A 19,131-nucleotide genomic window follows, 5' to 3' on the forward strand; every position below is an offset into this window, starting at 1 on the left:
CCCCCTCTACCTTGACCTCAAACTATTAGTACAAGGTGGGTGCAACCCTACAGTGGGATCTTGTATGGAGCCCATGAAGCATAGCCCCCTCTACCTTGACCTCAAACTATTAGTACAAGGTGGGTGCAACCCTACAGTGGGATCTTGTATGGATATCATCATAATGGATTTAAACACTGCATCTTGGTGACACTGTCAATGGTAAGCAACAAGAACAACAATATAAGGTTCATGTTTGCTTTGATTTCCAAGATGCTTGGAGATCAGCTTGTAGACATCTAAATTTCTCATACACCCACCACATTTACATGTATTCGTTTCACTTATTGGTGCACATTTTAGTCAATTTTTTACTGAGTTCTTTCAGCTTGAAATGAAGGTCAAGTATACTACTGATGGAACCCAAAACTCAAACAGCCATTGATGCAAGCGCCACTTCAAAATACACTCAATAAACATTTCCAAAAGGTGAGATGCTGGCCCAATTTACACCCTTCTATTTCCTTCTATACATAGATGCTTTCCTGTATCGATATGGGTTGCAAATATCTTTAAGTAGTGTTTTCATCCAGCTTTTTGCCACTGTAAGAGAGCAGTTCGGAGTTTTGATATGAGCCAAAAGTTATTGAAGAGGTTGGTTTGAACTCGTAAGGTCCTTCCCTTACCCCCCAAATCTGTCTTGGCCACAACAAGACAGTGAGAAACTAGAAAATTGCAGCAAAAACTTCTTGACCCCTGCAGAAAACATCCAATCCATTTGCGTGAATATGATGTCACCTGGTTTTCTTCATCATCATATCCACGGTCCCAAGAATGGACTTCGCCATTTCTCAAAATTGAAAGCTCGGAAGTGCAGTGTGTTGCTCCATTCTGTGCATGTAATAGGCCAGCAAACATGTTAATCAAGTCGACCTTTTCCAGTGTGTTTGTGAGTGTGACTACGTGTAAACAAGCCACTATATTTCGTGGCATTGCATTGGTTTATGTGGGGACTAAAAAGAAAATCTGACAAATAAAAAATCTAAAATCACCCTAAAACCAGAGCGAAGATTCACTTCAATGTCCCTTGCAGGAATGAGCCTTGTAGCTCTTCTATGGCCTTCTGTGCACTGTTAGGAGTTAGCCACCTCACCTTCTCTTTTCTTGGAGCAGTGTCAGTCCGTACTGTGAGTCACCCTCTGGAATGATAGACAGGTATTCCGGGCATTGATAGGCTTGTAGCCAGATGCAAGGGCACCTAGGAAGCATATAGCCGCATGTAGAAATGCATAAAGTGTAGGGGCAAGGGTTTACCCATGCTGCCCCACACTTGGTCCACCTAGGGCAGCCCATGGGCCATGGCATTGGCCCACAAGCCCCCATAGCATTATTGGCCAGCCCTTACAGGGCATAGGCCCAATCAGCCAGCCTCTAGGAGGCATGGACATGCTGTTAGCCAGGCCTAGAAGGCCTGGGCAGCAAGGTAGCCACCCAAAGATGGCTGGGCATGCAGTCGGCCAGCCTTCTTGGGCCTTCACAGCAGTCGGCCAGCCTTGTGGGGCCATACCATAGGCGGCCAGCAGCCTGAATGGCCACATAAGAGAAGGCGCCTCCTTTTGGTGCATATGAAAAAGGTCGTGGGAATAAATCTTCTGTATAACTCCCTTGTAGCAAACCAACCAGCATATATTTATGCCTATAAAAGTATGGGCCACTCTAGGGTTTCCACCATCTCATAATTTCACAAAGTGCTGAAGTGCTTCAAGGGCCAGGACAGCCAAGGGAAGTCTAAGCAAGGTGAACCTGAAGGCCAAGAGTCAGGTCACTACAGGGTGCAGATTTACAGCCAAGAAGGACCTACAGAAACAGTCTTTTTCTCATCATTCAATAAAGCAAATACACCAGTCTTTGGTGGGGGCCCTTCAGAGGGTATTTGGGACCCAATCGGGTGTACTTTATCTTTGTTCTTCTCTCTCTCTCTCTCTCTCTCTCTCTCTCTCTCTCTCTCCTACATTGTGCAATTGTCAGGAACCAAGGTGCCGAATATTCCTTATCCCTTTTTTTTCCCCCTTGCAGAGAGATCCTACTATTAGTTAACGTTACAACTCGCTCATCATCCCAGCCAAGCTGGTGACAAGAGCTACGAAGTCCATCCACACGGCCTCAGAAGAGAGCGATGGCCGCACTCAACCACGGAGAGCGGAGTGGCTGCACGGGAGTCCTCCTGGAGGGAAGGGGTCAGAACACGAACGACGTCGACAATGAGGCTTTGGAGGGCACGGAGGAAGATGCCGCTGAGGGGTCCAAGCAGGGTTTGAACCCAAGGCCTCTCGGTCCTAGGCAAAACACTTTACCGCTTGAACTACCACCTCATTGGCATATTCCTTATCAAAGTATAATCCTATCTGTAAGCTTCTGCATGTTACAACACTAGACATATGAGCTGTCCACAAGAGGAGGGGGAGAAGAAGAAGAAGATATATTAACGTCTTGCAAAAGACCCAATGGGTGAATGTAGATATGTATGGATCATCATCATCATCCTCCTCCTCATCATGGAGGAACACCATTGTCACATGCACTCTACACTATAGTGCATGGTGACAAGATGGCTCATCATCAATGCTTCATTGTACAACAATAGGACCCTTTAGATATGATATTGTCGAATGCCGTGGCCCCATTGTAATCCTCAATGTCAGTTAGTCAGTCAAGTCCCTTAACCCACTCGGAGAGAATCATTCATGCATATAGAGTCAGTAGAAGCCTTAGGGTTTGCATTAGAGCATGGTTGCATTTGCATGGCATTCATCCCATATGCATATAGACCATTGCAGAAGCCTTAGAATATTATTCCGCATTTTTACCATATGTTCTAGCATTTTATACACATTATTTCAGCATTTATCACATAAGAACAAGTCATGTTGCATTAATGATGCAGTCGGCCAGCTTTGTAGCCAGCCGACCAGCATCAAGCTCATATAAATAGCATCATTAGCTCCATTCCATAGCATCTCATCATTGGATCATAAGCGATACAGCCCTCAGCCTTGGGAGCATCATCGCTTGAGCATACAAGCCTTCATCAGCATAAAACGCATCAACTACAATCCACCAAGGAGGAAAGCGCTTCAGTCCCTTGCGTTTTTCAGCCTACAACAGATTTCAGCATTCATCCACCTCATCGTTTTCTCCAACCATCAAGGTGAAGGAAAATGCAGCATGTTCATTCATTCATAGTGCATATTCTCAGCCTAGAACAGTCCCAAAACAGCCCATCTCTCAGCCACAGTTTGCAGCCTTTCTACATTCCCTCGGAAGAGTGCATCGGCCTCAAGATTGGACATCATTGGTGCTTCTACAACCGTGTACAATTCAGCTCGACTCTTGGTCTTTCGAAGGTCTTGTGTTTGGCTTATGATCTTATCTACAGTCCCAAGTTAGTCATGCAGTCATTCTCTTCAAAGTAATAAAAGTAAATACTCCTAGCAATAGGAGGGGACCCTTCAGTGAGTAATTTGGGACCCAATAAGGTGGACAGACCTATCTCTCTCTCTCATCTCTTAACGTGTGAAGTGATAAAGTGGATTGCTAAAGACTCGTGAAACTCAAGATAAAGAAGGTAGTGTGAGACTTTGTGTGACAGGATCCATCATCTACACATAATTCCGTTGCATGTTACATTGGTATCAAATTCAGATTGTCCACACACACCGTATCCTAGCATGAGAGCATCCTTGGATGGTCATACTTCGCTCCGGCACGACCACCGACTTCAGTAAAATGTCTATAGAGGAGAGTACACATCAGCAGGAAGACATCTACCTCGAAGAAGACCATGCTCTTCCACCAACAGCAGATACCATAGCTCTACTCCGAGCACAAAACCATCTTCTCATGGAAAGTCTCCAACTCTTGGAGGCAACAATAGCAAAACCCACTCCACCAACTACCCCAGCTTCGTCTCCCTCTTCTTTTAGATGGAACAACAAAGACGAAAGGATGACGCCAGATGGCGGGAAGAAAAAGTTCAAGCAGAAGTAAGAAAACAATAAGAAAAAATAGACAGACGGGACTATGAGGAAGCTCAACGCACGCTTGAAGAAGACAATTTTAGGTTGAGCTCGCAGCTCAGGAGTACCAATGAGAGCTCGATCGAGAGTGAATGTTACTCGAACACCAACGGGGAAAAGGAGGCTATGCATCTAAAATTTCAGCACACCCTCTCTCCAGTTTCCCCACCCATAGGTGCCACCAGCTAGACTCCCACGACATCAACGACCGTCATCCGAACTCAACCAAATTTCAGTAAGTATGATGGTAAGTGTGATCATTTAGCTGTCAATCAATTTATTCATCAGTTTAATGCATATTTTCCTTTGGCTCCCCACCTTACGACTGAGGCAGTCGCTTGGTGGCACCATTGGTCTAGTTTACATGCAAACTAGATCACAAGTGTCCCAGAATTTCCACTGGGATACCTTTAAAGACCAAATTTCTCCCTTCCCAGTATTTGACCAACCTAGCAAATGAGTTCTATGGACTCAAACAGAACGGGTCGCCCGTGCTTCAGTTTTCCAATAAGGTTATCACTTTAGCACAACAGTTAGGGTTATCTGAGCGGGCCAAGATGGATCGATTCATTTGTGGATTAGATCCTAACATCCGGTTCACAATTCGCAACTTTGAACCCAGCACACATGACCGGGCTTTGACTCTTGCTCAAAATGAAGAAATGAGAATGAACGGAGGCAAGCCAAAACAACCGCAATCTAGTACCAAGCCCAAGCCGGGGAAGGGTAATTTGTCTTCTAAAGATGCTAAGACAGACAATCGTTCTAGCTCTAGTTCAAGGGGTAAGGAACCCAAGCCTAAGAAAACCCTTCAGGAAAAGGCTAAAGCAGGCATCATTGGAGGATATCTTCCTCCAGAGGAGCAAAGGAAGTACCAGAGAAGAATTGTCAAAAATGGCAAGCAGAGAAAGCCTCCAAAGAGCCTTCTGCCACAGTGTCTCCCACTCCTCGAGCACATCTACTCCGCCAAAGCGGTTCAGCTCTTACCTTCTATGCATCCCATGCCATTCGTGGTGCTCTGCCAAGGGCTACCAGTTTGTAGTTTGTAGTCTTATTTGACATGGGCAGTTCTGAGGACACCATCTCTCCCCAGTTGGCTACCAAAATGAGCTGTACATTAGTGCCCTATCATTTGGAGGTGGACGGGTTTACACTTAGTCTCCGCACCCACATATCTCAAAAGACACAGCAGTTTCCTTTTCAAGTTCAAAAGGCCTCATTCCAGCGAGATTTCATTGTCTCACCTCTATAGGGGTGTGACATGATTTTAGGAATCTAGTATGAACCCATTCCCAATTGGAGGTAGGACAATTTCATTATCTCTAAAGGTTTTCCTGAGCCTGTCATGATTCGGGGGGATAGGAACATTCTTGGCATTCCTTTGATTTCTCATCTCCAGGCTCGACGAGCTATCCGCAAGGGAGCGGAAGGGGCATTGATTTATGTTCATGCTCAGACAACTTCTATCTCATCGATAACAATTGTCTCATCTTCTTCTTCAGTCCCTCGGTTGGCAAATCTCCTTTCTCATTCAGACATTTTGTTTAAGGACGATCTCCCACCTAGTATCCCACCCTCTCATCCTGAGGATCATCATATTGATTTGGTCCCTAGGACAGAACCTCCTAGTAAGTTTCCCTATCATCTTTCCAAGACTTTCAAGGACAAGCTAGAAAAGCAATCAATGATCACAATACTCAAACATTGGAAGCCTATTCTTTATGGATGAGTTTTCATAGTCAAAACAGACCACCAAGCACTTCAGAGGCTCCAGACGATGCCAAGTGCCCAGTGGAGTGATCAACACACCTGTAAGACCAGCGGGGCGTGCCGTGATAGACTCAACCACATGTCCAAGAGATAAAGATATAGAGAGAGAGAGGAGAGAGAGAAGGGAATAGGGATCTTGCACAATACACCACATTGAGTGGGGAACAGGCCCTGCCCCCTTTCAGGAATTTATTCAGGAACAATCCACGGGCACACTGGCCAAGATCAATACAATCAATGAATACAAAACAAACAGATATACCGATGTAGGATATCCAAGTTCAAGTAGTCCAAGTTCCCATGAGTTATCTCCACAACTCCTACAACCTTGTCGATGAAGAAAACCATGGAAAAGCTCTTTCTGGCAAGAAAACTGATATAAAACCTGTTTTAATCGTTTTTGGGCGATAAAAACATCCAAAAAGCAGTTTTTAGGGTTTTGGAGCAATTTTAGGGTTTCTGAAATTTCTGTCAGTACAGCTCTATACACGCGTCCAAAAAGCCTTCATGCTTTTGCTTTGTCTTTTTATGCTTTGCTTTTCTCTTTTTGCCTTTGCTTTTGCTCTTTTTACTTTTATTAATAAAATATTACTCAACTTTTGGTACTTTGCTTTTCTGGCTTTAGGACCTTAGAGCTACTTTTTGAGAAAGCGCCTTTCAGCTTTTTGGTCCGGCTCAGTCTCCTCTTTCCAATGGTGCTCTTGGCTCGCAGTCAAACTTGTTTGACTTTTTACTTTTTCTTTCTTTTTGACCAAGAATGGTGCTTTTTCTTAATCAAACCTTATGGACCCTGTCCCCATGTCTTCTTCCACATGTCTGATATCCGGGCATGGGTTTCATCATGTGAAATAGAGCTAGGAGGGCCAAATAGTGACATTCCCTCCCTCTGGTATCGCAGTTGTCCTCAACTCCAGACTGCAAGTGTTCCAAGCACCTCTATGTATTTCATGTATATCCATGTGTTCCAAGTACATCATGAACATCCATATGTTTCAAAGTACATCAAGTACAATCCATATGTTTCAAGGTACATCAAGTACATCCATATGTTTCAAACTTTCAAGATACATCAAGTATATCGATATGTTTCAAGGTACTAGCCCCATTTGGTGAGCTTGTGCATCTGGTCTTTCCCCATATCTATGGTGTCATCTACTAATCTGGCAACATCTCAATGCCTTTTCTTTGACTGATGTCCTTGTTCTTGATGGTACATCTTCATGGCCTATCACATGTGTTAGATAAAATAAATGCATAACTTACCTCCTACAAAAACTAGACACAAGCTAGTCAACAAACAAGTATGCATCATTCGCGTCTACTAGGTACTCCAGGTACTGTCCAAGTAGTCTGGAGTCCAGGAGACTATCACATGCCATAAATCTAAGCATTGTCCATACATCAAAAACAGCACACAAAGTCAAAGAAATTCAAACATACATGAATATGCAATGCACACGTAATGATCCTCCTGCTCATGGATTGTCCTGTTTGATTTCATCGAACTAAGCCATCTAGCCACTAAGACTGCTCAGACTATCCTCAAGGCCATCTGGTCACTAGGACCACCCGAGAGTTCATCAATAGTCATCTGGGTCATCTGGTCGCATTGACCGCCCGACTATGAAATCCAATATAGTCATCTGGGCCATCTGGTCGCAATGACCGCCCGACTGCGAAATCCAATACAATCATCTCGGCCATCTAGTCGCAATGATCGCCCGACTACGAAGTCCAATATATCTCGCATCGTTGCCGTCCAATGGGTCATCTGGCATCGTTGCCTTCCATATAAATCTTGCTCCTTGGGCTATGGGGTAAGTATCTAGCCCTATAATACATCAGTAGGGAGCATCCGGAAGCAGCAACTAGGGAGAGTGGGAAGCTAATGCTACTAGTCAAAATGGGGTACATGAGTACATGGATACATGAATACATGAATATGGGGGGGGGGGAGTACAAAAGTGACAGTGAGTACAACAGTATATGGCTGGAGTGGTAATCATCCTAGGAGCTCTAGTATGGGTAGATAGGGCGCAGGTAGGGTAGCGAAGCGAGATAATGTCACTGATGAAAGAGTGCACAAAGCGGAAGCATACAAGCACTAGAGTGTGATGAGAGAGAGTGCAAATGCACTCCAGCACACAAGCTCTATTATCATTTCATAACAACCTCCCGTTCCAAATAAGATACTGACCTCCAACCCCTTGACAAGTGAATGATCCTTGAGCTCTAGTTTGTAATAATGGAGCTCCATGCCTAGACCATTGTCACATCAAAGAAGAGTAGATCCGGTAGAAGAAAAGCCAAGTTTTCCCAATAATCTCCGCAACCAAATCGCCTCACATGTAGCATAACAAACTGTACGATACTCCGCCTCTGTAGAGGAAAGCGCCATAGTAGGGTGCTTTTTACTGCTCCATGGAATGGCTCCTGACCCAAGTGAAAAAACACAACCAATGATCGAATGCGGAGTATCTGGAGATCGAACGCCGAGTATCTGGATCTCCAACCCAATCTGAATCAGACCATCCATGAAGAGTGCACCCTTGGCCATAGAAGATGCCAAAGTCCAAAGTACCACGCAAGTACCGAAGAACCCTGAGAGCACACGCCAATGCTACTGATGGGTTTGGATGTGAAAGAACTCAATAAGCTGACTGCAAAACAAATGTCCAATCGGGAGCAGGTCAACCAAACCAAACAACCGACAAGAACCCGATACTGTCCCTGATCAATCCCTGGAGAAGCATCAAGAAGAGAAAGCTTCTCACTAGTATCCATAGGAGAAGATATTGATCTGCATCCACTCATCTCAAACGTGTCAAGTATCTCCTATGTACTTCTGCTCAGAGCTCAAAAGGAAAAAAAAAACGCACGATCTTGGAAGAAGTGTCCATCACAGGTACCGGATGCCACCAATCCTCAAATCAGAACACCAACAACTACAAGAAACACCTGTAGAGGAAAAAACGCAGCACAACAAGTGCTGCTGCCCTGAAACAGATCAGCCAACAGGGGTACAGGGGGTCTCAATGGTCAAAACCAGTGATGGACGAGCAGAGGCTGCAGTGGAGAAGCACCGGAAGAAGCCAGCCGACCGGCAGTAGAGCTAAGAAGAAAAAGCGCAGAGATAAAGGTGCTGAAAACTGAGGAGAAAAACTAGGGCAGCAGAGTCACTCTGAACCCAGAGCGATGATACCATGAAAGAGTGCACGGAGCGTAAGCATACAAGCACTAAAGTGTGCTGAGAGAGAGAGAGAAATATGAAGCAACTATGCTGAATATACTGCAATGAAACAGTCCCGAGCAAGAGACATAAAAGGTCTCATCAGTGAGGGATACAAATCAAGACTACAAGATGAAAAAGAGGAGGCAAGCCTGCCTATAAGTAGGGCATGAGTGGGCTGGCCGACTGGAGAAAAGGGAGCTAGCCGACTGGGGACATGGAGCTGGCCGACTGGACATCAGTCACCCAACCTGGGAAAAATGCCAAAAAATAATAGAAAAAGGGGTGGCCAGCCCACAACCAAGGGCCATCAAAAGGGACCAAAAGGGAACTCCAACCATGAGTAGAATTTGGGGATGAATGTGCTAACAACTAAAGCATCAAAATACAGGTTGCTGATATGCAAAATGCAACACGCAAAACAAAAACCCCCCCAAAAAAGTGACATGGTGTTGATGACATGGCAATGGTGACATGGCATTGACACGTGGCACGATAGCAACACAAGGCCACCTTACAGGCTTGGAATGATACAACTAGCTTTTGGAAAGCAAAAGATAAAAAGATAAAAGAGGAGCTTTTATTATTAAAAAGATGCTTTTTGGACTATGAGTTTTAAAGCAATTTTCTTAAGTGCTTTTGGGCAAGAACTATAAATTCAACTATTCTCTCATTGTTGAGACATGTAAAAAGACGAGAGCGCTCTCTAGCTCTAAGAACTTGTACTCAAGACTCCTCCAAGGGGTTTTATATAATATAACTCGGAAGGGGGGCGCCGGGGGGGTGTCGGCCCAAGGCTATTCTGACCCCTAGTGTGGTGTCTTCTCTTTGTACTCTCTCTTTTGTTTATTTTCAAAGTTTCTCAAGGTTTTACATGTGAATTTGTTGTTTTCTTGAAGATAAGCTAAGTACCCATGCCACCGTCCTTAGGAAGGCCTGTTACAGTGGTATCAGAGCGAAGGTTATATCTCTCTCCTACGAGGAATAACGATCTTTACACGCGGTGCTTTTTGCTTTTTCTTCAAGCGATGGGGAACACTCACCACCAAGAAGAGGACCAAGCCACCAAAAGTGGAAAGCCAATCCAAGAAGACCCAAGAACCCACATGGTCAAAGAAACTATGACCAATTTGGACACTATTCTTCAAGATCTCGACTTGATGAGAATTTTTGAGCAACTATCTAAGAAGATCGAGTAAATGAAGAAAGGGGATGGGCAACCAACAAAGAAGGATGCAGCTGAAAATCAAGATTCTTCATCAAAGAGATCACCCACTCCTCCACCTTCTCAAGGAAGGAAGAGGAACCATTCCAAATCAGCCCACTCTCATCGTGGGAAAAGCCGACATAGTCGGAAAAGGTCCAGGAGCCCACCTTCTTCATCAAGTCTTGCATCTTCCTCACATTCCTCTTCTTCTTCTTCTTCCCCTTATAGGTCACCCTCTCATGGCATGGAAAGAAAGGAAAGAAAGGTAAGCGCAAAGCTAAGGAGCTCAAAGGAGGAGGAAGGACGATGCTGTTTACACCACATGATGGAGCTTATAGTTACACAAACAAAGCCCTCACTTTTATCCGCCAATTTGATATTGCTTTGGTTTCGAAAACTATTTGGAATCATCTAAGATTCACATGGCTAGTTTACATCTTACTGAGATAGCCAATGCATGGTGGGGTGCACTCATGATTAAGAAATGGAAAGACTTCAAGAAGCAGTTTTATGATCAGTTTTTACCTAAGAGGTTTGAAGATGATGTGCACCTTGGATGGAAAAGATTGTCGAAACAGGTGAGATAGATGATCACTACAACAAGAAATTTTGGGATGCATATCTCAAGATTACTTCTCTTAAAGAGATTCCTGAAAAGTCTAAGTTAAGAAAGTATCGACCAGGTTTGCATGACAACATTCGAGATTTTCTAAACGTATGCCCAAATGATACCATCCAAGATTTGATGCATTCAGCTTCAGTTGACTGCCAGGGTCTACATGGTAGACGAACCAAAGAAAAAGACAAGTATTGGAGATGAACAATCTTCGGTACTTGAGAAGCATGAGAACTCCAAGGATAAGTTTCAGCCTATCACTATGAAGCCGAGGGGTATTCCAAACTCCTGCAAAGGAAAACACAACTTGACCAATGAGCAAATAGAGGTCTACCGCAAGGAAGGAAAATGCTTTAGATGTGGCAAAGAGGGACACATGTCGGCCCAATGTTCGGATCATCCTAAGGGACCTAGAGAGCAAGTAAAGTCCAAGGAAAAATCTAACCTGGTGGTTGGTGAGATTCCTGATGTATTGGAAAACACTTCAGAACCCGAGACGAGAGAGTTATGCCTCTCTTGAGGCAAAGTGCGGGACAAGAATGCTCTAGTGTTGTTTGACATGGGAGCCACAGATAATTTCATTTCCATAGAGCTTGCGGAACAGTTGGGTATCAAATCAGAGATGGGACTAGCCTTGCATGTGGAACAAGTGTTTCATGGTGATGCAGTGGCAGAACACCTATCATTGGTAAGTTGAGGATTCATGTCCAGGGTTATGTGGTGTCACATAGCATGACTCTCCCAAGGCTATGGTAGCAGATTTAGGGCACGATCAGCACGTAGAGCCAGTCGGCCAGCAGATCTAGAGCATACAGATCAGGTTGGCAACAGTTTATGTCAGCGTAGCATTTTATGCTAGTCGTGGATATAATAACAGGCCGACAGTTTAACCTGGCCGACCAGCAGCATCTAATGCTATATAAACCAGACTCATTCATTGTTGAGAATCTCATTCCTTGGGGAATGTGGTCGTAGGTTAGACTTTAGATTAGGTGTTTCCACCTTTTGATGGGCCAACCAATGGCTAGCCATGATTTGTACACCTTATTGTACTTTAGAATATACTAAATACTCAGCTCTCTCTCTCTCTCTCTCTCTCTCTCACAGCTGATGTACCACGTGGGGTGACCGCACAGAGAGCAGAGGAATTGAGAGCCAGGAGGAGACCTCACTTACACTCACACTTGGAGATCATGCTCCGAGGTATTTTTGCCTTGCCATCGCCTATGTATCACATATTACACCCCCATTATGGTACTGGTTGGAGCTAGATAGATTTGCATTGCATTCTTGTATACCCTACGCATATAGGTTGCATACTGAGCCTCTAGCAGTAGTGCTCCATCCATCACACCCCCACACTAGCTCAGTACTTTCATAGTTTATTTCATGTTCATTTTGTCCCTTTTTTCTGGACATCCAGAAGACATTGACAGTTGCACATTGATTTGTCTCATAGGTCGAGTTCGGCCTCTGTAGACGTTAATACAGCTCTCTCTCTCTCTCTCTCTCTCTCTCTCTCTCTCTCTCCCCTGTATGCGTTTTGCATCAAACATGTTCCACGATGGTGTTTAGGGCTAAAAGAAGACTCCTAGAGCTTCTGCATGTGACATGTGGACTATGAGGATTTCTATAATTCACCTTTGAAGCACTCAGATGTCATCTTGGGAATGCAATGGTTCCACAGGAAGAGTGATATTATCCAGATTTCAGAGAGGACCATTTCTTTTAAGCATAAGAATAAGGATATCACTATTGTAGCAAAGAAAAAGGGAGATACCATCCCTATTGTATCCCATGTATCTATTACATGGATTCCGTGAGAGGGGGAATGATGTGACAACGATATGCGTAGGAAATATGCAGAAGAACCCTTACGAAATCCTAGTTTATTCTCTCATTAACTCCCTGAAGAGCTGCAATTTTTACTCAGATACCTACCCTTGACACGTACCACCTACGTGTAGGCAAGGGGATAAATTTTGATGACCTGAACCTGCGGCAGAGGGTTGTATAGCCTGTGCACATTAGTTAGCTTGTTGTGTGGGCAGCAGACGAGTATCATGTGAAAAAAAGCATGACACACCAGTTTCCTATAGAGCAGGAACAGGGCGAGGATGCACAGCAAAAAGTTAAAAAGAGTGGACCAGGTGGCCAGCAGAGAGAGCAGTCAGAGCAGAGTCTGATGTGTGAAAGTGCATGCAGGTATGGACAGCACACTGCCAGCACAGGCCACCAGAAAGGCAGAGAAAAGTGAGTCGCTATTTTTGAAGGTTTTTCTAAAAAGAACCAAAACAAAAAGCATGTGATGTTTTTTTAGAGAAACCTTCTAAATAGAGAGACTTTAGATGTTTTTGGGGATTCTAGAAGGGGGACGCCCATATTTTTGAGAAAAAAGCAGTAAGGGCGTTTTTTTTTTTTTCTTTACACTAGAGGTTCACTCCTTTCTTCAAGCTTGGGACAAAAAACCCTGGGAGGCAGATTTCACAATGCTCCTCTTGTACACAGAACAGGGGTAAGTTTTTCCTCGCCATTATTCTTATATTTTCATGCATAAAGTCCTGCTTTTTTGTGGTTTCCACAATCAGCATGTATTTTATTATGACACTGTAGCAGCAGAAGGATCCCTTTTCTCCTTATCCATGGCAAAGATTACCTCCCTTTCTTTCTCATATGATCTTTTTGATCATAAGAAAGAGTAGATCACTGCTAGGGAACTTGGCCACGATGACTAGGGACTAACATGTCCATTAGATGGTCATTTGAGAATAAGATAGGCACTTGGGGCTCGGCAGTTGTGGTCAGGACAGGAGAACCACCTTCTTTCACCTCTTACGAATTTGTGGGTGAGAAGGAGCACACACAGCAGGAAAGCAGCCATTGGCAAGCATTATTTATAGCCTAGGCCACAAGGGAAGCTTGGTTTGCTTCTATAGGACATATTGTGCTCTCGAGCATTTGTGGGTGAGAAGGAGCAGACACAAGGGGAAAGCAGCCATTGGCAGACATTATGTTTTTATTCATAGGCCAGTGGGGAAAGCTTGATTTGCTTCTATAGGATATGTTGTGCTTCCCTGGCACACGGTCGTTTGGGGAGTCACTTGATCCGAGCAGATTTTTGTTTATGGAGATTTCCGTTTATGCACAGATCAGTTCGAGTTGCCATAGGTGGAGGGAGAGTTCTTTGAGTATGTAATGAGAAGCAAATCTCTTGATAGCTTCTTGATTTGTATGCGCTCGTAATGCCTTAGCTGAACAACTTGGACCAGAATTCTCCTTGATTACCCGGACTCGTAGTAGACCGATCTGAAGGAGTAGATCCGGAGCATTGCAGAGGGGTGATCTGAGAGGGAGGGGACCCAAGAGTGGTTGATCTCTTAGGAGGTTCACATGGAGATACACACCTTGGAGACAATATATAAATACCTAGATGAATCCAAGAACATGCCCAAATTCACCTTTTAGGAACGTGCATGTTATATACACATGGTAGTCAACCCACAAGACTATATAACTATCAACTCCATTATGTATAGTATGGACTAGATACCACGAACACATAAGAGCATATATTCACACAAAGGCCTTCGTACTAAGTTTCTATCAAACCTCCGGAGATGCAGGGCATCAGTGTAGCTTCATGTAGGTAGTTATTTTCTCATGAGTTTCACTCATGAGGGAAGCGTGTCTTGACTTTTGTTGGAAAGATTACATTGAGTTTGTTTAGATGAACTCTTGAATGCGCATGCACTTTGGTGTTCACGGTGACCTGTGTGTTGCAAAGTGGAAACCCACATCTTTTGTGGAGATCCTAGTGATTGCAGGCTACCTCGTGTGAACTAGGAGATGATGTGAAGGATCGATAGCATGACTTCGATAGCTATGTATACTATTTTGACGGCAGAGTCGTTGTGATCGATAGTCCCTTCGTGCATCTAGGAATAACAATCAAGAAGCCTCGATGAAGGCATTTTGTCAAGCACTCGCTTCGATTACAATCCATGTGTGTCATGACGGAGTGCTAGTGACCAGATTTGTGACTACTTGTAGTTACTTGTTCCTTTCCTCTACGATCATTGATCTTGCCTATTTTGAGTTACCAACGGTAACCTTAGTTCATTATTTGATCGAGCACATTTCTTGGATGTAGTGCACAAGATCTCAAGGAGACAGTTTATTCAGTCATCTTTTGACAGAGAGTCTAAGCTAGAGATTCATTGTAGCTTCATGTAGGTAGTTATTTTCTGATGAGTTTCACTCACAAGCGAAGCATGTCTTGACTTTTGTTGGAAAGATTACATTGATGAGGTTTCTCTATGACCATGGATAACTTATTGTCGTCGCCATGGTGAGAATGGGCCATTGTGCCATATTTTCCTTGAGGTGCACTAGGTTTACTAGTGATTACACTGGTACTTTTACAATGTGTTGGGTTCTGTAGAGTAGCAATCCCTTTATAGACCTAGATTCAGGTTTATCATACGGAATTCGATCGGTACTAGGTTTTAGTACCACAGATGTTACCCGAGGAAGGCATAATATGCACATGTGTGATATACAGAGCATTGATGGCATGACCTATGCTTGATTTTCCAGATGCCTTTCGCTCACATATGTACATTAGACCAGGATCATAGCAAATGTTGGATGGCATTTGTTGTGGATTTCTTGCATGCTGCAGGTTTCCTTAGGCACATTTTGGATGCACCTTTGTTTCATCTCATATTTCAAGATGAGAGAGGCTCACTTATTGCATGTAAGATGGGGTTCTTGGATAGAACTTGATTATGTGGGGATTTTATCTTCAGGATGGGGCTTGAGTTTCTTTTTAGTGCACACGTAGAGTTTCTTTTTAGTGTGCACGTACAAAGGTGGAGGTGGATATTATGGTTGGTTCCTTAGGAGAGTTTAGCAAATTCGTATGGGATTTATGGTTTCTTTCGAGAAACAGTGCTATTCTAGGTAGAGGTCGCATGCCGTAAGACTATCCTCCTGATTTTAAATTGAGGTTCATAGGGTACATGTGGTAGCCATACACAGGATCTGGCCAGCCTTATGTAGGTGTGATTGCCTTATGCGCCAGTGAGCTGCTATAGACACAGTATTACTTGAGGCAAGATTTTCGTGGATGAGTGTTCTACACTTACAACAGCCCCATGATCTTATTTGGGGCATGATTGCCATAGACGAATGTTCTACACTTATAGTAGCCCCATGATTATGGGAGGAAGTCAGAGGGAATATCATATAGGGCAAATTGATGTGGTGGGCTAACGTGAAAGTCAACATCCTTTAGATGGGAATCTGGTTGTGTCAAGATGATTAGGAAGAAACTGATCACTCCAACTTAACCTTATGTCTAAAGGGGATCTTGTATGGAGTGTATCCTAGTGGTATGGGACACTAGGATCTTCTGCATGCAGGGCTTTTGGATACATCTATATTCCTATTTGGTGGATTTTGGATTGAGGGGAAGCGACACTTGATTTGAGAAATCAAAGGAAGGAATAATGAGACTGTGGATTGCAAATGATCGGAGAGAGTGTTATGTAGTTGCTTAGTATTTGCAACTATCATTGGGTTTGTGTGTTTTTTGGGTAAAGCGGTTATGCTTTGCTAGATGCTGGGTTGAAATCAATAGGTTTCTCAAATATATTTATTCTCTCAAGAAGGTTCAGTTTGTATGCTGAAAGAGATTGCTAGCAACCTTTGGTAATCTTTTGGAAGACTTGCAAGCTAAGGAGCGATGGATTTGTAAGACGCTTATGGGGTATGTTCTGGTGGTATGGGATGCTAGGATGTATTACATGTGCGGGTTTACGAGGTTCCGTTGAGGCAGATGTTTTCACTTCTGATAGGATAGTTATCCAGAACTAGAACTCAGGATTTCTGGATGCCTGGTTCATGGGGTGAGTACGCTAGCCTATGATATGGCAGATGTCCAGTTCATTAGCCACACCTTTGATGTGGCAAATGTACGGTTTATGGGCCATGCCTCTGACGTGGCAAATATCCAAATTATCAATTTTTATTATGGCTAATATCCAGGGCTATGTAGCTGGGTATTGACTGAGGGGGTTATTCTATATCGACCTCATTCCAATGGAGCATTGATGCTGGCAGATTTCCCTTGCATCTTGATTACCTTGACACAGTAGGCTTAGTTGGAACTTGAAGTTTTCTTCAAGCAATCAGAGATTGACCAAGATAGGTTTCTACTCATGATAATTGTTCTCAACCTGTCAAAACAAGCAGCACAGAGGAAAATCAGTTCTGATGGGACATTGCACATGTTCAACACTTAGAAATCATTTGATTGATCATGATCTGCCTATGATAATACTAAACAGGTTATGTTTGGTATGGGTGTCAACCCCAGTTTCCCTTGAGAATTAGAACTTGAAGATGTAGTTCTAGGTGCAAATAGCCCTAGAAAGAATTGACCAGTTGTACAACCAATTCAACAATTGTGCATTTGGCAAAGGATATGGTACAGAAGGAGAGTTATATCATGGGTGTTCTGGTTTGGAAACGGTCTTGATAGGAATACTTTCAGAGGTCATTTATGACGAAAGTATTCAAATATCTGAAAGTTTTGTGGTTCTCAGAGAGGGAAGGTATTTTTTTAATATCCACTAGGTACGATGAATAACCCAATCCTAATAAGACAGGTAAGTTGATTGGCTACGACAATTCTCTCTGATGTCAGATTATCCGATTCCTTGGGAGTTGGATCCAGGGGTTATTGTGTTCCTCACGACTCTAATGCGAGTTCATCTGTCTTGCGTTCCACTAAGATAGTTATAGGAACACTGGCTACAGATTTAGTCTATTCCTATGGCAGAGTTATGAGTGGAAAGAATATACATGGTGAACCAAATTATGAAGTCAATTGTCAATCTAGTATGAGTTTCCTTTGTTTATTTCCAAGAGTGGGAATGTCTTAGGAGGGATGTCTAGTCTTTTATGTCAGTAGATTGAAAGAGATGCTAGGAGCTGAGGATAGCATTGTAACTCCTCAAGAGCTTGTTGAAGTTGAGGACTTGTCTTATGTTCCACATGAACTAGAAACGGTGATTGATTTCAAGGAAAGGCAACTTAGAAATAAGTTGATCCCTGAGTATAGAATTAAGTGGAAAGATAGGACAGAGGAGGACTCGACTTAGGAGATAGTTGCTAGTTTATAGCATAGGTTTCCCACTTTTCTTTCTTAGACAGATTTAATTTCCAAGAGCGGAAATGTCTGAGGAGGGGAAGTATGTTACATACCTAGTGCTAATCCTAGGGGTTAGGGGAGCCCTAGGATTAGGAGAAAGTAGGCTAATACGAACGGCTAAGGTTGTTACTAATAAATCCATGTGTAATGGCTATTTATAACAGGATGGTTATTTATACCAGCACTGGGCACTATATAAGTGAAACATGGGTTATTATTGTCATTGCCTCACTATTGGTCAGAGTTCGACCAAGACTCCAGCCACACATGTGGCAGAGCATTGATCGGCATAACAAAGGCCTCTATAGGACAGACTGGCATGGATCTGTGGGGTCAAACCTTAGCCCCTAGCTCGGGGGGTGGTACAAAGCATAGAACCTCCAAATGGGAGGTGAGCTAGCTTGCACCCCTCTTAGAGGGTTTGTACTAATCACTTGTGTTTTGTCTTTAGGAGATCCATGGGATTGTAACATATAGCCTCTGTCAATCCAAGTAAACCCACGCTCTGCACCCCAATTGACTCTTTGTGAGTCACTAATCCAAAAACCAACAGACTTATGCATGCCAATTAATGAGCACCCCTGCAACTAGGCAAAATTCCTCCAATACAATCCGAAAGGAACATGAACATGTGCGAGGCTTTGCGGAACATAGCAGAAACATCAACAAGCTCACAGTCCAAAAGCTCATCGTCATCATTGCAAACAGGAAGACTCAAACCAAAAACGTGGACCGAAGAAAGATGCTCTCGACAACAATGAGATATAACAAGGGAGCTAAGGGGTATCCTTGTCGTACAGAACAAGAGATCTCGAAGCGATCCTCGACCACCACATGCGAGCACACTACTGGGAGCATCCCATTACAAGCATGAGAAAGACCACTAATCTAGTTGTGACTCCTAAGAAAATCCCATGCATCTAAGGGTTCCTTCAAGGAAATCCCAAACAACTCTATCATAGGCCTTCTCAAAGTCCAACAATAAGATGGCTAAGGGCTGGTTGCTTTCCTTAGCCCATTCAACCCCCTCCCAAAAAG

At 43.6% G+C, this 19,131-nt stretch overlaps 1 protein-coding gene across 1 annotated transcript in view; it reads right to left on the bottom strand.

The window, feature by feature from the left end:
• Positions 1-217: 217 nt before the first annotated feature.
• LOC147612953 (chromophore lyase CRL, chloroplastic-like) overlaps positions 218-19,131 on the bottom strand; it is a 53,503-nt gene continuing 34,589 nt past the window's right edge. Inside the window, exons 8-9 of the mRNA XM_086782227.1 lie at positions 778-870; positions 218-674 (exon numbers count right to left, since the gene is read on the bottom strand). Of these exons, the coding sequence (XP_086638353.1) occupies positions 552-674; positions 778-870 (216 nt within the window). The 3' untranslated portion in view covers positions 218-551. The remainder of the gene's footprint in view (positions 675-777; positions 871-19,131) is intronic.

The sequence above is a fragment of the Cibotium barometz genome, chromosome 44 (genome assembly GCF_041138505.1).
Source record: "Cibotium barometz isolate CiBa-2024 chromosome 44, ASM4113850v1, whole genome shotgun sequence".
Classification (NCBI taxonomy): Eukaryota; Viridiplantae; Streptophyta; class Polypodiopsida; order Cyatheales; family Cibotiaceae; genus Cibotium; species Cibotium barometz.